This window comes from Paralichthys olivaceus, chromosome 21, assembly GCF_024713975.1.
Source record: "Paralichthys olivaceus isolate ysfri-2021 chromosome 21, ASM2471397v2, whole genome shotgun sequence".
NCBI lineage: Eukaryota > Metazoa > Chordata > Actinopteri > Pleuronectiformes > Paralichthyidae > Paralichthys > Paralichthys olivaceus.
The window spans coordinates 15944303-15966137 of NC_091113.1; the positions used below are offsets into that span (position 1 = coordinate 15944303).

The 21835-nt window shown below is 41.1% G+C and overlaps 1 protein-coding gene across 2 annotated transcripts in view; it reads left to right on the top strand.

Annotated features, from left to right (window-relative positions):
- Positions 1-21835, top strand: part of LOC109627161 (dynein axonemal heavy chain 9) — a 129741-nt gene that overhangs the window by 14869 nt on the left and 93037 nt on the right. For both annotated transcript variants that reach the window (XM_069517209.1, XM_069517208.1), the window contains 19 exons: positions 3291-3532; positions 3693-3828; positions 5040-5236; positions 5345-5607; positions 5767-5928; positions 7337-7559; positions 7799-7965; positions 9262-9405; positions 9485-9644; positions 10751-10906; positions 12170-12302; positions 12387-12664; positions 13061-13191; positions 13271-13397; positions 13888-14040; positions 14518-14643; positions 15739-15978; positions 16190-16350; positions 21218-21374. In XM_069517209.1, coding sequence (XP_069373310.1) covers positions 3291-3532; positions 3693-3828; positions 5040-5236; positions 5345-5607; positions 5767-5928; positions 7337-7559; positions 7799-7965; positions 9262-9405; positions 9485-9644; positions 10751-10906; positions 12170-12302; positions 12387-12664; positions 13061-13191; positions 13271-13397; positions 13888-14040; positions 14518-14643; positions 15739-15978; positions 16190-16350; positions 21218-21374 — 3356 coding nt within the window. The remainder of the gene's footprint in view (positions 1-3290; positions 3533-3692; positions 3829-5039; positions 5237-5344; positions 5608-5766; positions 5929-7336; positions 7560-7798; positions 7966-9261; positions 9406-9484; positions 9645-10750; positions 10907-12169; positions 12303-12386; positions 12665-13060; positions 13192-13270; positions 13398-13887; positions 14041-14517; positions 14644-15738; positions 15979-16189; positions 16351-21217; positions 21375-21835) is intronic.

Consider the following 21835-nt stretch of genomic DNA (forward strand, 5'->3'; position numbering starts at 1 on the left):
ACATTAGTTTAGCGGAGTCAAGTGTAAAATTGCTGGTAGTGAAGAACAAAAACAAGCCTCTATAGCTTCACTAACACATTAACATTAACTTGCCTCTTGAGCTTTAGGGGTACATGTGAATTGCTGTACTGAGTACATGGTAGAGCCCACTAATCTGGATTTGTGTGGTCTGCTGCTGATACAAATACAGGGAGTAAATAACAGTCGACATACAGAAATTTGGCATTGATTCTTGAGATGCTTCCAAACCCTTATGAATAAGAAATTAAATTACAGTGTAAACATAAACATTATTCAAAATTAACTAAAAATACAAAGTAAACTCAATTACAAGCAAATGTATCGAGCTTGGCTTAAGAGTATATACTTTTTTAAACGTAAAATGTAAATATGAAACATAAAGGCTTTGCTATGGCAGCATGACAGCAAACAGAGATATGGACATGGATATGTCTGTGAAGGACTCATATGTGGGGATTTTTTTTCTGCCAACCGATTTATCTTTTGGGCTCTCGTACAGAGTCAGGCTAGCTGTTTCCCCCTGCTTTCATTCTTCCAAATCTTTTGTTTTTTTGTTTGTTTCTGTCTCAAATGCCAAACGGACAGTTAGATTGTAAATCCAGCTCTGAGATGTCTTTTCCTCAATATGCTGTTGAAGTCAAAGTGTCTGTCCCTGCTGTTGTGACCCACACAGAACACTAAGGCTGTGTGATATTTGTTTAAGAAAGAACAGCTAATATTTGTGTTTAAAGCAGCAAATGTAAAATCTATCGCAAAATGTTTTTGTATTTGTATTATAGTAAACTATAGAATGACAAGCAGCTGTACAGAGTGTTCAAGGAGATATTTATTTGTATCATCAAAATGTTCCTGCTTCCGTCCTACTCCCTGGTGTTTCCCTCCATCCTTGTCATTTCGAGGGTAGAGCAGGATGCCGAGAGATGTGACATGAACAGCAAGGCTTTGCATTTTAAAACATATAAAATAAGAAAAGGAGAGGTGTTCAATCATTGATAAGCTCTGATTGACACTGCGCTGGCAGGCATGTTGTTAGTTTCTTCAGCCCTTGGGATTCCGAAAAGAAGAAGAACGCAGCAGAAATGAGAAGAGTGTTTACGTAAAAAGCAAAAGCATGCGGCTGTCTGTGGGGACAAACTCACAGTCCCTCTGCAGAATGTTCAGTAGCTGCACACATTAATCTCCTTCATGCTGCGCAGTGGGTGTGTATTTTGTGGATATACTTCACATTTATTTGGCAAAGGTGTATAGGACGACTAGTATTGTATTTCTTTTGAAAGCTATATATTATGCAGTTAACAAATGTGTAAGTGAAATTTCCCATGTCCAAACTAGACTATGAAGGCTGAACTTAAATGAGACGGTCTGGTCTATGGAGGATTTCCTATATGTGTCACCAGCTGGTCCCACTCTAACCAGTGCATCGTTACCTACTCTGAGCTGCTGCATTCACATCAGCTTGTATAGCTAGCTTGTTAGCTTCGACACCGGCACGCAATGAATCCTGAGATAGGTTGTGCTGAGATAGATCCACCCACATTTCTTCACCTCATTTCAAGGAGCCTTAGAACTCCGCACTGATGCCACTATTCTTCAAATGCAGCGTTTCAGGGATGCAGCCCCTGGATTGGGAAACAGCTAGAGTGGGGCCTGATAACATCATGTTCACGTGCATATTACTGTTGTATCCATGTGTCATACATAAGGTTGTTTTAGGCAACCTGGACAGTAACCTAGGCCACCACGCCCACCAAGAAAGACATGTTTGTAATACATTTCCAATGACTAGTCTGTTTTAAAAAATCTGTCAAGTTTGTTAAATACACCCACTGGTCACACTCGATGCTGAGATGTGTGCTGGCAGACTGTATTTTGGTTGAATGCTTTAATATTCATGCATCGATGAAAGCGAGTCTCTTTAAATGCTGTCAAAACTCCTGAAGCACATTCACACTGACCTCTCTCTATGGCAGAGGTGGGGAAACCTTTTTCTGTCAAGGGCCTTTTCAATTTTTATAACATCCTTTGTTGGCCATACTCATTAACTGAACACATGATATTATATTATGTGCTTGTTTTTATCTCTGTCCTCATTTGTTTTTAATTTATGTCCTGACTGTATTTTCCTATCTTTATTCAGAATGTGGTCTTTCAGTTTCAGAGCAGGACTTATTGTGCTTGCACTCAAGTATATCTCACTTTGCTTATTTCCTCCACTTTAGTTCTTCCTCTCATGCTTATGCTGCTTCTGTGTGTGAAGTGTCTACTCTCAGATTTCTCCCCTGCTTCAGGGTTTTTTCCTTCTTCTCTCAGGGTTTTTTTTTATCATAATTCCCCAACCAATAGAATGTCAGGTGCAGGGTTATTGATGTCAATCTCCCTTTACTGATTTAAAATCTCTTTACTTTCTTACTTTACATATCATATCATGCCAACCCTAAAGCCAGCTGGAACTGTTTCTCTTTGTTGAAGCGTCTGATGTCAGATGGTAGTGATGAGGTGTAGCCATGCATGAATTGTTAAGACAGCAGTTCTCCCTTAAGTCAAACTCAGAAGTGATCCCACTCTAAAATGGCTGTTCACACAGCATTTGTTATGTCTGTATGTTTGCTATGGATGTTATTCTTTGCTTGTGGGAAAAGTTTCCTTCTAATTTCATCATTCTATTTGGTTATGAGGTGATTTTTGATCGTTTAGATTTTTACATGAATGGTTGAAATGGTAACTCTGTGTCAGTGTCTCTCTTTGTGTCACAGAAGCAATTTCCTTTTTTCATCACTGAGTGCATTCACACAAAGCAGGCACACCGACCAAAAAAGAATTGCTTGTCCATTTCTCTTTGAAAGCATCGTTCCTCTCCATCATCATCTGTTTTTCTTGACAGTTGCTTAGATTCATGTCTGTGATTACACATAATAGCTGTGTGTGTGCCAGCCAGAAAGGACCACCTTGCTTTCATAAGTTTTTTTTTAAATTCCTGTTTTCTATTTACGAATTGTCTCATGGGCTAGATCAAATTCCAGAGGTTCCCCACCCCTGCTGTTCGGATATTATTCAAAGGAGTACTACAGAAAACTACAGAATTTGTTACAGGGAACCAGAAGCGATGAAATGAGAGACCTAAGTTGTCAAACTTATCTTAATTGTGCAGGTTAAGTTGTATTCTGAAGGAAATAATAAGACACAACAACACTTTTTCTTGGGGGGGGGGGGTCCCAGTATTTCAGTCACACACTCTCATTCTCACTACTCTATCACCTTTACTCCTTTAGGTATTTGGCAGTATATCCAGGAAGCACGTGACTCCGTCTGTGACCTGGAGAGCCGACTCCAGAGAACCAAAGACAATGTAGAGGAGATCCAAAGCTGCATGAGCTCCTGGGCCACCCATATGTTCGACAGGAAGGAGGGCAAAAAAGATGCACTGCTCAGTCTGGAGGACAGGGCTGAGAGGGTGGAAAGGTTTTACGGTCTTATCCAGTCCTCAGGAGAAAAGTTTCACTTCCTACTTAAGGTAGTTAAAAGACGTTATTCTGTGTTTGGGTGTAATGTCAAGTAGGCTTTAAGTTCTATGCTCTTCATATAAGTCTGTGATTTCAGTTTTTTTTTCAAATGTTAACATACATGAGAGAAATGGTAATGTTGTCTCTGTGTCACTCTTCGTCTTGTCTTAGAGCAATTTGGAGCTGTTCAGAGCTGAGCCGTCTTCTGAGGAGTGGAAGGCTTATGTGGAGTACATCGACGCCATGATTATAGACGGATTCTTCAACAGTATCAAAACCTCTCTCATGTTCTTCCTGGATAACACAGGTAGGACATTCAAGAGGAAACAGTAAACAGAACATCAAATCACAAAATGAAAAATGTATACTCTAAAATAAGAGTGTATACAGGGGTTATTTAAACATGGGTAAACCCGCTCAACTTTTTGTCTTGCAAAATTAGTGCATTCACCGTTGCACCTCGTTTCCATCACTGCCGATCGAAGCCAATAGCCGATAAAAACCTTTCTACTGCAGAGTCATTTGACCTGGGAGTGAATGCCGATTGTATCTATTCTCATTGCAGACAAACGCCTGATGTAAACACAGTCATGATTAAATAACTGAGTAAATGCAACGCTATTGAGCCATTAAATTAGCAAAAGTGGATTTGGACAGTTCTTATATGCACTATTGCAATATGCTTGGATACAAAGTAGAGCCCATAGTATCTGTAGTACTGTAGTGACCTTACTATTGTTATTCCAAAGCCTCAAAACTTGCAGCCAACCATAAATGTAATATCAGAACATTCAGCACTACTCACTACTTTGATTCCACCATAAACTAAAAACGTCGTCTCCCAGCCAGCACTAGCTTGGACCGCATCTGATAAAACATGTCCTCAGGGCTTTTGATGTCAATTGGGTGTCCGCCTGTATTGGCTGTGGACATGAAATACTTCTGGACTTGTTTGCTGGCACAAGTTTTGTCAACGGGTTTAGATGAATTGGGACGTGGTTCAAAATGTGGTGAATCGTTGCCAGCCTGTTACAGCATCCAATTCATCTCCTCCTTGCTTCTACTTCATCATCCCCCTCTCCCTGTCCTTCTTCTTGTGCGGTTTCAGAAAATCTTTTACGATCAGGAAGATTTTTGACAGCGGACTGACCCTGAAATATCTCCTGGGAAGCTGCGATTCAGAGCAGATGCTGAAGAATCTATGGAACAAAGCTTCAGCACTTCTCATCTTGCATTTTATTTTGCATAACCTTTATCAAAGGAAAAGAGAAGGAATTTTTAGAATTGATAAAATGACTTCAGTTATTGGCCTTGTCAGATGTGACTTCAGATCATTTAAGGGAACACATTTGGTTACAGACAACAAAAATGTTGTCTTGAACTGACTGAAAAAGTAGTAACAGGTGACTCAAGAGTAGAAGGCGATGGGAAATACTATGTGACAAAGCAGGTTGCCAGGATGCTTTGCTTACTTAGTTTTCAGTGTTCTTTCAACAACTTTTTTTCCTATGGGTCCAGACCAGAGAACTGGTGTGCCCCCTCTTTTTGAGGCTCAGCTGAGCCTGAAGGTTCCTGACATGGTGTTCTCTCCCTCTATGGAGTCTGGAACTGGGAACGGTTTCTTTGAGTTGGTGGAAAGCCTCATCAATGATGTGTTCAGAATTTCCTCACTGGTGCCACGGCTTGCCCTGCACAGCCCCTTCCCCCACTACCAGGTACACTTTCATTTTCATTAAGTTATAATTTCTTAAATGCATATCCCTTCTATTGGCATGCTCAAAACTGCTGACTAAATGCTGTGTTTGGTGACCTGTTTTCTTCAGGCTGACATGGAGGACATGGCTGACCTGGCTGACATGCGCCAAGTCCTCATGAAACGTGTGCAGAGCGTCATGGTAACTTGCTGCGAGTTTCAGAACTCTCTGGAGCGCTACAGCTTCCTGTACGTGGATGATAGAAAGGAGTTTATGCGTCAGTTCCTCCTATACGGCCACATTCTCACCAGCCAAGAGATGGAGGTTAATGCTGATGATGGAGTCCCAGAGACCCCACCGGCACTGGATGACTTCAGGGAGGAGATAAACAAGTGGGTATTTTTAAAGCAGAGTGTGAGCACTTATTTATGTTTGCATTTGAATTTCTGGTCATTCTTATGTTCATCTCAACTTTAAATGATCAGAATAGGATTTAATTTTGGGCTAACCCTCATGTACCTGAGTTAAATCTGTTTGTCATCACTCTTTAGGTATGAGCAGATCTACGAAGAGGTGCAGGGTATGGAGGCAGTGTGCGTGTTCCACGGGTGGATGAATGTGGATGGCCGCAGCATGAAGAGCGCCTTGCTCAACGTCATCAAAAAGTGGAGCTTCATGTTCAAACAGCACCTAATTGACAATGTAACCAACAGGTGAAGTAATATTTCATACACTTGGGGGTTTTACTACAAGTAAGCTTTGCTTGGTTGAGTGAAATCCTTTTCTTATTACAGATATTACCATTAAACTTCAACTCAAAGCAATTTTGCAATAACCTTCTGCTTCGAGTTGATCTTTAATACATTGTAATGATTTTCTTGTGCACAAAGTGAAAACATTTTCTGTTCAAAACTCTCCCTGACTAGTCAATAATAGCAATCTGCCAAAGTGCACCTAGCTTTTAAGGGGGATTGGAGAATGCACAGTTTCTTTAAATGCATGCACACTGAACACAACCATGAACCATGCTTCTGGTGTAGTGATATTTTCCACCGTTAAAACAGCGGATGTGGACATGTTCTAAATGGACCTGTGTCGTGTACTCTAACCAGTACACATTGTTAAAATAGAGCCCAGCGTTATATCCTTATACCACTTTTTATGCTTATAAAGGCAGTCTGCGTTTACAGATGTCTCTGATGACAATGTGTGTCTGTGTGTCGGTGCGAGCGAGCGAGAGAGGGATAGGGAGAAAGAGAGCGAGCTGAGTCAGGAGCGACTAAATGAATTAATGTGCACAACTATGAAGAATTTGACCAATTCAAGAAAAGTATCAATCATGATGTGGTAGCTATTGTGGCAGTCGTTTCAAACAAATCCACATATGCACAATGAGAAGCATGAAAAAACATTTAACCCGAAGCAGGCCCGAGAGGTCAGCTGAGTAGGCGGTCCTTTATATATGGCCCAGGATGCAATTGTGTTTGTTCACTCAACTTAAAGAATGTGGTCACGTGTCCACATCTCCTCCAAATGTGGTTTGATTGGTCTCATTCAGGATGCACTGGGGTGCTTTCAGACCTGTACTTAGCGCTGAATACTAAATCTTAATAGGGTCTATGTCACCACTCATTCCAGAAATAGTTGTAGCGATGACCGGCAGGGGGTGAGGACATCAGAAAGATTTTCAGTTGGTGTTAATTTGCTTTTTAGGTTCCTCTTTGAATAATTGACTATTTATATTTAAATTATTTGTTCAATGGCACGTTTGTAGCCGTGGATTACTTTTCATACTGTGTGCACATCAGTGCCAGATCAGAAGCAAATCCTGCTGTTTTAACTTGGAATTTAAGACTATTAAAGTGGTTCAATGACTTCAAGTGTCTTTTTAGCATAGAGTCTAACATATTCCATCTACTCTTTAAGCTTCAAACTCCAAAATAATATAATTTATAATGCAGGATTTCTTTTCAAAGTCAGAGTGTTCTCCATTTCCGAACTGAGATGACCCCTGCCGACATCATGTGGGGTCACAACTGATTTGAGTTGTACTGCTCATGACAAGTAAATCTCTTGTAAATTTGATGAACCTCTTTAATGATCAGAGTCATTTGTCCACAGCCTGTCAGACCTGGAAAAGTTTGTCAGTGTGACTAAGGCTGGCCTGGGCCAACGGGTGAATGAGGGTGACTACGATGGCCTGGTGGGCGTCATGGGTCACCTGTTGGCTGTAAAGGAAAGACAAAACACCACAGACGCCATGTTTGAGCCCCTGCAACAAACCATCACTCTGCTGAAGGTGTATGAGCAGGAGCTGCCTGATGAGGTCTACAAACAGTTAGAGGTAAGGGCATTTCAGTCATTTCAGATCACGTTCACTAGCTTGTACTCTTCCTTCTGTTTCTTTCAGCATAGACAGAGCTATTTCTCTTACTGTTACTTTGCATCTTCCATTTGCCCATTCCTGTTCCACCCTCTTCCTCCTGGCCATTCATCATCTGTCACTCTTGCTCCCCTCGTTATCCTCTCTTCCTCTCTATCTCCTTCTGTCTGCATCAAATCTATCCATCCGTCCATCTGCAGGAATTGCCAGAAAAGTGGAACAATGTGAAAAAGCAGGCGGTGTTAGTCAAACAGCAGGTGGCGCCACTGCAGGCCATTGAGGTGTCTAGCCTGCGTCGCAAATGTGCTTCATTTGATGTGGAGCAGCACACCTTCAGGGAGGACTTTCGCAAAAATGGGCCTTTCAGGTAAGGAGAATTGGATTGGAAACAATACACTTAATTTAACCCCCAATAATTAGCATTTCTCAGTAGTATATAAATGCGTAATCAATAATTTAAGCCTGGAAGTAAAACACACTGGAATCAAGCTGAATGCCCAATCCAATGCTATAGTGTGTGAAACAAACTTTTGATGTAGACTGTGTGAACGTTACACAGAAATATGTTGCAGTGAGAAAAATGTCTTTGTTTTGCCATGAGGGAAATGTACAGTATTCAGTTTTCAGAGCTGAAAGAGTGATGAACCTAAACAGTGAAGTTGCAGCCTGGATATTCGAACAGTGAGCTGAAACCCACGTTGCACCATTTTTAGTAACTACACAATGCAAAGATACAAAATGTATATTTAAAAAAGGTTCTCGAAAGTAAGTTGATATCTTTAAATTTCTATCAATCAGATATTTTGCGACTGGTTATGTGTTTGGAAGGTTGCTGTATTTGGGGTCAAAGTTCAGTTTTGTTTAACCTGCGAGTAAACCTGATGAAACAAATGAACAGTGAACATTTTTCAGATATGTTTACTGAAAATATTTCATCATTATTTTGTATGTATAAAATATAGCAGGGTAGCATCACATTCAAGACCATGGCTTTTAATAAAAGATGGTCTCTCACCGTCAGTTAAGGTGAAGTAGTCACATACTTCATTCATAAATAGAAGAAATATAATTAATAAATATGCTACAGTTGTTGTGCATTAACACACAGTTAAAAAAGACCTGGCATCTGCCTATAACTAGTGTATTCTGTTTTGTATGAATTCTTAATCCTGCAGCTTATAAATGCTCCATAGGAGGAGAATGGAGAGGTGTGGTACTGTTTGAATCAGATTTCCCTCAGTCAGTGAAGGCTACTTAATTTACACTACTGACTCAGTTCAGCAAGAACCTTTGAAAAGATAAGAATGTGACCTGGCCTCGCCCGCTCACTTGATAATAGCGAAGTGTTATCTTAAGGCTCTCACATCCGACAAGGCTAATTGAATCTTCACATAATGATAATTAATTCATAGGTAGAGATGCTTCACTATAATTGTCAGATTACTTGTGTGTGTAATTGGTCTCTTAATAACCTGGTGATTATTTTCCCATTAATGTCATTGTTAATTGTCACAGTGTGCAGTTAGGTCTGGTTATGCTGCAGCCAAGTCAGGCTTGGCAAAACTGCAGCCATTCATAAGCACAGCTTGATTTATACTGGGCTTGTGCAAATGTGTGTGCGTATGTTGACGGTATGTTTCTGTGCGCTCATGCATCTGACCAGGTTTGACAGCAAGAGCCCCTTCCAGCTGTTGGACACCTTCCACCTGCAGATCCAGGAGCGGGAGGTGGTGATGGCAACCCTGGTGGAGTCCGCCAACCTGTTTGAGGTCAACATTTCAGAGTTCAAACAGCTCCGACAATGCAGGTGAAGCCCGACGCTGGCAGACAAAAGCCTTGTGCCAAATTTGAAGCCAATAATTAACTTTGTCCATTTCATCCCCAAGGCGTGAGGTGGGCCTGCTGAAGGATCTGTGGGACATGATCACCATGGTGCAGTCTAGCATCGCTGCATGGACAACAACTCTGTGGAGAGAGATCCAGGTGGAGGACATGGACCTGGAGTGTAAACGCTTCTCCAAAGATATACGAGGCCTGGATAAAGAAGTGAGTGGGGAGAATGGGCAAGACCAGGAAATATAACTTACAGTAGTATAGAGGTAGAAAAGTGTACTAAACTGAGAAAAAGAGGAAAATTAATCTTGAAAATCTTCGATGAATAATTAATGTGCAACTGCAGTTGACCATTCAGTGAACTCCTCTATGAACAGTTATACTTCCATCATCCTAGATGCTGTCAGAGTGTAAGCTGCCTCTCTGTCTTCCTTTTTTTTATTTGGGAGAAGTTTACACTTTGTAACCCCAGACAATGTCAACCAATATAGAATTAGAATTCTAAACACGTTTGCTCATACTTTTGGAAAAAGTATTTGTAAAGAGCGCAAACCTCTGCCAAGGCCCAAAATTCTCATACATTCAACACCAATTCCCAACTGTATCACCATTATCTTAGCTACACATTGGTGGTAATTACAGATTTGTAGCCCTGTTTATTACCCTACAGATGCTAAAAAATCCTACGAAACCACATTTATGATCTGGATTTTGTTTGGGATCTGTTCCAAACTGTATTATCAATATCAGCCCCATAAACATGCCGGATTTTTTCATCAAGATCCATAAATTGTTCCCTGGGAAATCTAAACATATTTTGCAATGTTAAAGAAAGTGAGAAAAAGATTTCTGGATCCAACCCCATCAAATGTAATGAGTTCTTTCATGTGAAATAATTCCTGGAAAAATCAGGGACATTTAGGGAACTGATACTTATGAGTGTATGACATTTGGTGCAGCTTGATTGAATTTAAGGCTGTTTCACCTTGGCGGAGATATGCTCTCCACTGAGTGCCATTCTACTTTCAAAAACCTGCCCCCATTATTACTGTAAACTGCTGTGCAAGATAATAGCCTGTAGCTTGTCTGGCATAGTAACAGCAAACAATGGGGTTGGGGGCTTAGTGTAAAGTCTTTATTTTATGCTGCAACTGTGTGTGTGTGCACCCTTGAGCAAGGCCTCTGTGTACCTGAATTAATGTCAACTTAGTTAATTTTTTAGGGGAATAAATGAAACTGAAATTAAATCTGAAATTGTAGCTTCAAGCCAAAGCCTGTCAAAAGCCCTTGAAGTCATTCCTGCCCTCTGCCTCCTGTAGGTTAGAGCGTGGGACGCCTACGGAGGTCTCGACGGCAGGGTGAAAAACCTCCTTATCTCCCTCCGGGCCGTGGCGGAGCTCCAGAACCAAGCCGTACGAGCCCGACACTGGCATCAGCTGATGGCCGCCACTGGAGTCCGCTTCACCATGGACCAGGTTTGCAATTTATTCTTAAAGATAAGCAATGCGAGCACTCTGTTGTTTTAATTCTGTTCATTGCTTTGGGTGAATGTTTTCATTTTATTGTTGAATTATTAGTGCACTTGCAACAATTTTTGATATTTGAAATAAACAAATAATGGTGTTAATAGTGTGCCACTAGAACTTTAAAGAGGCACACACATTATTATATATTTTTTAAAATGAGCTCTGGCCAACCATAGGAAAGGAAAGTAACAGGGGACAGTTTGACCTGCTTCACTTTTAAGTCTTTACCATCAACCTCCCTTATAAGTGCGGGACCCACAAATGCTGAAATAACTTTTTATCTTTAGACGCTTGCCATAAATATTTATCCAAATGTTGCAAGGATTTATACCATTGCTGGTACCAAGTGAAGAGGAGTCATATTTTTCAAGGTTTTAAAAGACTTTTACGACAGGCTTCTCCTCTGCTTTGCACAGCACTTCTCAGGGCTGAATGATGAATACTTTTTTATTTCAACAATCAAAAAGCATGTCAATTTAAAATCTATGAACTGACCATCAAAAGGATAAGCAGTACAGATGAGTGATGGATGAATGGATCTCTGAGATATTAAAGGCTCCTTTATGCTAACGTTGGCTCAAGCAGTTACAGTGCAGAGCTCTGGGGTCTGGTAGTCCTGTTTTTGTTCCTAGTCATTTCACTCAGGTTGTCAGGGAGACGTTACTGTGTCTGATAACTGCGTGGTTGGGGAGGATCTTCTCAAGTTTTGTTCTATTTGGCCACACCTCCACACTCTCATATTTAAATTTTAAGAACATTTTCTGTTACCAAAACTATTTTAGCTTTAACCGTAACTCTGGCATCACTGGGTTGAGCCAAGCAAAATTTTGAGATTATGCCCGTAACACTTGCGCTACCTTGTGCTCGTGCTACGGTTCATCACTCCAAACCTGTTTTTTGTGAGAGTGACCTTTGACCCACTACTGCCATAGATTGAATTAATTATTTGGGTAACGCTCCTTAGTTATTGTCATTGCCTGCAGGTGGTGCAAGTGAGCATTTTAGTTTCTTGTTTGTTGGTGACAGAGATAGATGGAAACTGCAGATCTGCAGTTTGTTGATGATCGTCAGTCATGGGTGCTTGTCCCTTGTTAACTGAAACCAGCAATCACAGCCTGTGCTCACCTGTCACATGTTCCAAATATTATTATGAAATGTAATGCAGCTCATCTGAAGTCTGGGTAAAGTACTGATTTTGTCTTCTGTGAGCAGGACACCACTCTGGCCGACCTGCTGAAGCTCGACCTGCACTGCTTTGAAGAGGAGGTGAGAGGAATCGTGGATAAGGCTGTTAAAGAGATGGGGATGGAGAAAGTCCTCTCAGAGCTCGACACCACATGGACAGGTACGTGAAGTTTTAACACACGAGTTTTTCATCTTGCTTTCCAGAATTTGTGACCAGTCCACTGACTTTATCGATCACACACAGGTATGGAGTTCCAGTACGAGCCCCACCACCGCACCCAGGTGCCTCTGCTGCGCACGGACGAGGAGCTCATTGAGACGCTGGAGGACAACCAGGTCCAGCTGCAGAACCTCATGACGTCCAAGTACATTGGGCACTTCCTGGATGAGGTGTCGTCGTGGCAGAGCAAACTGTCTGTTGCAGACTCTGTCATCTCCATGTGGTTCGAGGTTCAGCGGACGTGGACCCATCTAGAGAGCATCTTCATTGGCTCTGAGGACATACGCTCACAGCTGCCTGAGGTTACAAACAACTCAACCACAGTCTGATTAGATGGATACATATGCACACACACACACACACACACACACACACACACACACACACACACACACACACACACTTACAACTCTATATTTCAGGTACACATCATTGACAAGCTCATATTCATGCAGGGCTGCACCCTTGTTGTTGCCATATGAACCCAGATAGCATGACTGTTATAGCTGTTAATTAGGAATGCATTAATTAGCCCATACTCTCAGTTTAAGATCTGAGATTACACAACTTTTTTAATTGCTCCCCTGATGTTCGGGCTGTGCTTAACCCAGATGTTTGCTATTAAACCTGTGATTCTCCCGTCTCTCTTGTGGGAACCTAAATCCCCTGACCGTGTTCCCTTGTGAAATCCTCTTCAGGACTCCAGCCGCTTCGACGGAATTGACACCAATTTCAAAGAACTGGCAAACGCATTGCATCAAACTCCAAACGTAGTGGAGGCCACCAATAAACCAGGGCTCCTTCCTACGCTTGAGGACATGCAGAGCAGGTGAGTCGTCTTTCTGTTTCTCCTTCGTCTGTTATCAGGGGCGGTCTCACAAATAGACTGACTGTTTATGTCTCTACAGACTATCTCTCTGTGAAAAAGCTCTGGCAGAATACCTGGACACCAAGCGTCTGGCCTTCCCGAGATTCTACTTCATCTCGTCAGCTGATCTGCTGGACATCCTGTCTAATGGGACCAACCCTCACCAGGTGGCTTCCCTCATATTTGCCTGGGGGGTGGCAACAAATTTAATGCTTCAGTGTGTTCACAGAGTCAGAAAAAAACTGAATGCGGCACTTTCTACAAGTTACTTTTTTAACAGTTTTTTAAAACCATGTTCCACTGCACCATTTGGCTCTTCTGCTGAATGCTGTTGACTTTTGTAGTTCCCTCAGTGCCCACACAGGGGCAATGTTGCTCATAGTTTTGCAGCTTGCACCAACCCTTATCATCAGGATACCGTCTTATGCATTTCCTGCTCGTAGTCACAAATCACTGTAAAGCACAACTTGCCACTAAATCTCTTTAAGAGGAAGTTAGCAGGCATGCAGCAGAACATGGGTCCTGCCCTTCTATTAACAACTCTGAAAAACAGTAATGAAATGTTATTTATTTGTGCAGCGGCAAAGAGAATACCAGTCAGACCGTGAGCTGAGTGTAAATTGAGCCCGAGCTTAATGTGTCTGTGTGTTTACTCAGGTCCAAAAGCATCTGTCTAAGCTTTTCGACAACATGGCTAAGATGCGATTTGAAGAGGATGGAGAAGGGAATCCTTCTAAGACTGGACTGGGCATGTACAGCAGAGAGGACGAGTACGTCCCCTTTATGAAGCCCTGTGACTGCACTGGACAGGTAAAAGAGACCTGGAAACTTTGTCACATCTTTAAAATTGTGGTTCGGCAACTTCCAATGACTCATTATCTTGGTCTGTGTTAGGCGTCAGGCTGACAGTGTCACTATGGCTGTCTGCAGATGACTGCGATAGATGAGAAAATTCACTTACCTGCCCTTTTCTGTAATGGAAAGACATTGAGGAAAATATTTAGCAAATACAGATATCATAACCCTCAACAAAGGACACAAATGAAATTTAGTCTGTCATTACCCCTCAGGGCTTTTGCATATCAAAGCCCATAAATCCATTAATTTTCCATTACATCCCATAGTATTTGCCTGACTCCACATTCACTCTAATGCTTATTAATGACCTCATTAGGGTCCATTGATAAGAGAGCCCATTGGTGCTTACGTGACAGACAATGCAATATTTGTCGACATTTGTATTAATGGGCCTGTGTGTGTGTGTGTGTGTGTGCGTGCCTATGTTAGGTGGAGATGTGGTTGAACCGCGTGATGGACTCCATGCGCTCCACAGTTCGCCATGAGATGACTGAGGCAGTGGTGGCCTACGAGGAGAAACCCAGAGAGCAGTGGCTGTTTGACTATCCAGCTCAGGTAAAAACAGGCTCAGTATGCATCGATTTAACTGACGACACTCACTTTGGGGATTTTTTCCCATCAGTCACCTTCTCTAACATCTGATAGATCTGTTCCAAAGTCACGTCTGTGTCTCCCATGGACATTTCAACCCAGTCCATACACTCACTAATGTTTTACACAAAGATAAAAAATATGTGCTATGATAATGGAACTCTTGTCACTACCTGCAAATACTTATAATTTGGAAAAGTAAGTATTTGATGCTCTGAATTGCAAAATACATGTAGGTTTGGTAAGTTGTCTCTGAATTTGTTGAAATACTTCCAATTGCCTTCAAGCCATAGATAAAAAAAGACAATGTTGCTGGCCCTTGCAGGACTGTTATAAACATGACAAATCATTTCATTTAGACATACAATGATAATCTAACCTGCTTGCCTGTGTGCAAGGAAGCAGTAAATTTTCCAGCTCTTTGTTGCAACTGCAGCTTCTCCTCCTCTATTGCTGCATATGAAAAAAGCGAATCTACTATTGGGAGGTTAAGGTAGCCTATAGCCTGAAGGGCTAAACTTGGGGCAAAGAAATTTATACCTCCTCCTGAAGTTTATGTTGCAAGGGCATGGTAATGAAATATGGTGGCATAAATAATCATGCCAACACTTTTATCTTATCTTATGTAGATGATGACAGCTGGACACTGTTTGGCAAGATTTTACCTAGAAAATCAAAGAAGGGCTGAAAATAGGAAGTGGTCTTTAGTCGCAATTACACCCTCGACAGATTAATGACCAGACCTCATAAAACCTGCTCAGCCCGTCTCGTCTTCACTGAAGTCGACTTTTCACACTGATCAGCAAAAGCAGCCATGGTTGTCAAGAACTAACTTTGCATCTCGGTCCAAATTCTCCCACGTAGAGAGAAAACTCTGCTCTAAAGGCGAGGGGTTGCCAGTTTTATGTCTGAAACACAAGGGCATATTGTGAGACCATATGCTTTGTTGGCTCAGTTCCTACCTTTGTTTCACATTTAGTTGTCTTTTTTTTATTTATAAACAAGGATCTACATTAATTCCATCACCTTTTTTTCTACCTTTTGTTGCCTGGGATTCAGGTGGCGTTGACCTGCTCTCAGATCTGGTGGACGTCTGACGTTGGCATGGCTTTCACCCGGCTGGAGGAGGGCTATGAGAACGCCATGAAGGAGTACTACAAGAAACAGGTGACCCAGCTCAACACCCTCATCTCCATGCTGGTTGGCAAGCTCACGCCGGGCGATCGGCAGAAGGTGATGACCATCTGTACTATTGACGTCCACGCCAGAGACGTGGTGTCCAAGATGATCGCACAGAAGGTAAGCAGGGGGCCATAAATCTGGTTAAGAACATATCATATATAAACTCTTCTGCAGACATGACAGCTGCATTTTTTGAGAGGATATAACCAGTGTGTGATGCTGTCAAGTTATTCAAGCAAGGTGTCTCATCACCATGATTAGAAGGTTATAAAAGCACTGTTTATGTTTTTGTCAATCTTTGTTTCAAGTCAGTTTTATTTTCTTTAAGGTGGAGAATTCTCAGGAGTTTGTGTGGCTCTCTCAGCTGAGACACTGCTGGGGCGAGAAGGAGAAGCATTGTTTTGCCAACATCTGTGATGCCCGCTTTATCTACTCTTATGAATACCTGGGCAACACTCCACGATTAGTCATCACTCCTCTGACTGACAGGTATGTTGGTTTCCTTCTTTGGGCCTTTGTTGCGACTGAAGGGCAACACAATATGAAGGTGCATTTCGATTGAGCGTTACCTTACTGTTGCTACATTTAGCAGTTTAAGCAGTCAGTTTGATTGTGGATCCACTCCTATGTCCAGATCCACATCCAACTTTAATGAGTCGTTACTTGGCTCATGTCCCATCCCTCCAGCAAGTTTCATAGAAATGTTGCATCATCCTGCTGACAAACATATAAACAAATCAAAGGTCAGGGGTGAAAACACATCAAAATGCTTGATAGAGAAAAAAGGAAACCACCTTCCATTCTCTTTAAATTGCAAGTGTCATTCTCACTACAGTCCCATGCACAAGACCTGCAGTGTTTGTAGCCACATTTACCAGGCTTTGACTGGACAACAGTCTGTAAACAGTCTGTTGGCTAAAGTCAGTCAACCAATTCAATCAAAAAGGTTAAATGAAACGAGTGCTTAGCAAGAGTATCTGATTTATAATCCTTTGTGGGATGATCAAAACTGCCAATTTGCATGGAGGTAATTCAAAATCCACTCTAAGTACATAAAAGCAGTCAATTTATGTTGTTAAGAACTGAGCAGAAGATAGAACTCTTGATTTGAATCATTACACACACCCACCACATGCAAAACCTTTTAGAACAACTCATTTTGGGCTTTGTTCCAACAGGTTGCTTATTCACATGCATGTGTTTCTGCAGTATTCCTGATAAAGTTTTAACTACACAGAGATGAATACCTGCCTCCCAGAGCCCTTTGGCAAACTGCTGCGTTTGACTCTATGGTTTTCCAGACTGACCAGTATTCCCTTTGAAGCTTGAACAAAGCACAAACAATGGGCTTTGATGGCTGGATCAGCGGACGTGTAGCGAGACTCCACCATATGGCGCATGCCCTCACTGGGACCCGCTACGACTCACATAGTTTGCCACTGGCTTTCATTTCAACAATGGGCTGTGGACCAAGGGGGTTGGGTGTCAAATCCTTTAATCCATGGCTTGAGAAAACAGATAAAAACATGTTTGCTCCACAGTATTGTTACACAGCTTTCTTTGCAATGGAGTCGGCAAGAGAAGAATTCATCTTGCTGCTGTCAAGTGAAAACCTGACATTACAGTATCTGAAAATGAAAACGTTGTTTTTAGCTTTCTTGACAGTGTTGATGTTTGAGTGTATCCTAAAGGATTTTAAAGGGTCAGGGTTACAAAAAACTTGAATAATGCCTCTGCCAAACATCCACATCCCCTTTTACATGCATGTTTGTCCAGACCCATATAATATACTATTACTACTATCTAATGTACAATTTCAAGGAGACAGTATCTAAACTATTGTTCCTGAGCTATGATGTTGAATTATGACAAGAAATGTGTTTTTGACAAACATTAAGATGTCACTACGATCAAGTGATTGTTATTTGATTGGGACAGTGCTCACTACTGAACAGACAGAGTGCTGTAAATGAATGTAATGAGTTAGCTATATCTGTTGTCCCTATAGCCAGTTTTTACAAGGCAACTTGAAATAAAATAAAATGGATGCATTATAACATCCAAACTAACTGTACAACAATCCCATGATAAAAACTCTACTCCGATAAAAAGTATTAAAATACATTATAAAAATTAAACAATACAATGCAACGCTCAAATACTTTACAAATCCACAGATACACACAAACTAAATCACATAAGCTAAAGTGGAGTATTCATACATTGTCACAAGATATATCTAAAGTTTGCATTTAGAAGTAATAACTACTGTTTCTTAAATCAACAAATAGTAAACTATACCTGTAGTTGATGGCTCTGACTGAGAAGACTACCCCAAACTTGCTACATCTGTACATAGTTGTTTCTGGTGACCACTACTCTCTTTATGCATTATAAACTGATTATGTGCTAAATGTATTTTGTATGATGAGATTGCAGATAGAGCTTCAATACATGACAATATTCATGAAAATGCACCAAAAACACACATCCAAACCACCTTCGTGGAATGCATTGTGACAACATTGAACAAAAGTATAACTGCAGTTGCATTGTCAAATAATGATCACATGCAACTGTCGCAAACTAGGATGGTAACAGCAGCAAGGCAGCTAGCAGACATTAGTCAGTAAACAGGAAGCCGTCCTCTCCTCAGTCCTCATGTTATTTAAGACAACTGTGGATGGAGTGAAGACAAGACCAATTGAAGAGCATGAAAAAACAATTACACAGCATCACGAAGGGTTAACATATTCTTCTATTCTTCTATTTTTTTGTGGTTTTGGACTTGCACAAATGAGACGAGGCGCTAATGTGAGCTGGACAGAACAATAACACTGGATATTCATATTGATTATGTTCCTTCTCCAGGAGTTTTGATGCTTGACACAGTAATCAGACCTGTCTCAGACTATCAGGAGCTGATCCTATATATATATATATATATATATATATATATATATTTTGCAGCATAGGTAGTAGATGTATTTTAAAATCTGTCCTTAGACACACAGTGCCAGTGCAAATAATAAATAATTATAAATGACAGCAGTGACAATGGTGGTGTAAAGCTGGTCCAAAGCTATGTACACTGTATAATAAATACAGGCCTTTGTGTTCTTGTTTGGTACAAACTGACTATACCTGGTGTGGCATGTTCACCTTCTGCAGCAGTATAATTAGGCTAAAGGAATCACTTGTGCTAATCTATAACAGCAGGAATGTTATCGGCATAATGTTAGCATTCGCTCAATACTTACTGCAGGAACTCCAAAGCTGCACCATTATGCAAAATGGCAGAATTGTTTTACACACACACACACACACACACACAGAGACAGCAGAGAGGGACTAAGGATTGGAAGGAGAATGAGTCAGAGCAACAGACTGATATATAGCTGCTCCTTTTAAAAACACTGTAATAAAACGAGTCACCTTGTCACGGCCACCCAGTTTAGTTTCACTCTCTTGTCTCCTTTCTGGCTTTAGTTATTCTGTACAAGACATCCTCATCCAGCCTCCTCAACGACTGATAGTGAGATTTTTGGCCATATTTCAAGGGATGGTCATAAAGCCTGTTGGCACTGGTATCCGAATGATACACTGTATACAGATGGGATCATTTGTCTTCTCTGAAACCTCTCTCTCCCCTTATGCTTTCCAATATTTTCCCCTTCCATACATCATCCATTAACCAGCAGCTCATTAAAATCATTGTTGTATTGATATTCAAGGCAAACCATAGTGTTTATTGCCCTGATCAATAAAGTCCTGATTGTCTCCATCAGTTCACGTGGTGCTGCTCCTTTTTATTGATGCTAGACGGGCACTCTGTTTGTTAGCTCTGACAGGTTCTGCGGGAGAAGCAATCACTGGCGTCACTAATCAGCCTGTGTGATAATCAAAGCACAGGAGCAGATTATATTATCATATAATGAGGTTATGTATGATGACGGCTGAGCCAACACCAAGGCATTGTTAGTGCTCGTTAGAAGACTCTGTCAACTCATTTTCACCCTGTGCAGTTCTTGTAGTGCAGCGACAAAATACAATTGTATTCTATTGTGCATTTATTATAAATGTATCCTCTGTTTGTCAGTATTTGCTCTTAGAAGCATAGATTCATCTGACCAAGTAAATGGGAGCATCTGGCAAACTTAACACACAACATTTTTTACTGAATTGGACAAAATGGTGTATATCCCTTGTACGCCTCTAGGTCCTGTGAAATTTCATGGATGAAAACTAGCAGCAGATGTCAAGTTGCTTGCAACCCCCATCAGAAGTTAATCACATATTATCAGTTGTGTACTTGTCAGAGTTAGCTATGCAGCTTTTTTTATCGCAGTCATTTGGTTTTTACGCCTAGCTTTGTACATTTCCATATTTGGAAGGTATTCATTTTTTTTTCTTTCCCTTCCTGGCTTTGGGTTTATATTTCTCTTAATTTTAGGACACATTGTCAATAGTGGACCTCAGGACCATAGAATATTTCGGTCATTGTCACTGTAAACCTTTACTGGAGGAGGGCCCAGCTGGAGTATGGTGTAGTGTCCCATAGCCATTTATGTTGTGTTACAGTAGAGTTTTCGAATTGTAGTTTCTAATTTCTATGAATTATATTTGGTAACAAGAGCTAGATCTCATTCTTTGTTCTTTAATCTGCTTGTTGAATGGTATTTAGAATTTGGAGTCCATTTCTAGTCATGGCTGCTGCAACATGCATTAATGAATTTGAACAGGAAATTCTGTTTCCCTGCTCTGTCTTGAGAGTTTGACCCGCCATTATATTGTTTTTTCACTTTATTTCCAAAATAAGATAATAAGACCAATGTCATTTGCAGGCCTGTATGTAATACTTAGCATTAAGACTGAAAATAGAGGAACGACTCTCAAAGTTTAATCTGTAAGATTCAGAAATGCCAAAAAAAGAAAATCAAATTGTGGTTGAAGTTTTACGCGAAAAGTAATTCGCTGAAAGTGGTGACTTCCTAATGAATTGCTGTTCTAAAAAAAATCTTTTTTTCTTTATTTCTAGATACGTTTTTAACTACAAAAGTCAAGACAATAAATGGGTAAAATTCAGAAGGAAGAACACAAATAATAATGATAATAGTAAAAACAGAGATAAAAAGAAAACAACGCTAATATATACCCACAAGATAACGCAACACGTAACACAACTATAAATTTCCCTCTGTAGTCAAGGTCCCCAGAGTGAGTGAATGGAGTGAAGTATCCTGGTCTTGATGTCTATAAATGGAAGAGCAGGCTGAATCATATCTGTCATATCAACAGGCATATGTGTGTCTGTGTGTGTGTGTGTGTGTGTGTGTGTGTGTGTGTGTGTGTTTAGATGCTACATCACCCTGACCCAGTCCTTACACTTGACCATGAGTGGAGCTCCAGCAGGTCCCGCTGGCACAGGCAAGACTGAGACAACCAAAGACCTGGGCCGAGCTCTGGGCATCATGGTCTACGTATTCAACTGCTCCGAGCAGATGGACTACAAGGTGAGCTGCTGCTAACACGCACTTGCGTCTGTACTCGAGCCTGTGCAGGTAGCTCACGTGCACTCACAGCATGTTTCTTTTCATCTCTGCCTTTGTCAGCGATACGGTATGCATTTGTCATTAATGTTGTCAACCCACATTCTCGTCCTCCTCTTTTCATCTACCTCCTTTTCATCTTCTGTTTGAGAAGAGCTGATTAGTTAAACTCTGATTGTTATTTCTCCTGTAATGCCCTCTCTGTATCCAGCCTCCACCTTGTGTTATTATGCACACTTGTACACTCTAACTCTCATACTTTCTGCATATAAAGCGGTCAAGGGAGACATAAACATAATCTTGTGATGCAGCTTGCTCCTGCTTCCCCCAGATGGGGGCATCATTATGGTATAGAGGTGTACAGCACCCCAGGCTATACACACTGCAGCAAGGTGTCAGAGAGAAGTGCTAATATACTCCAGGAG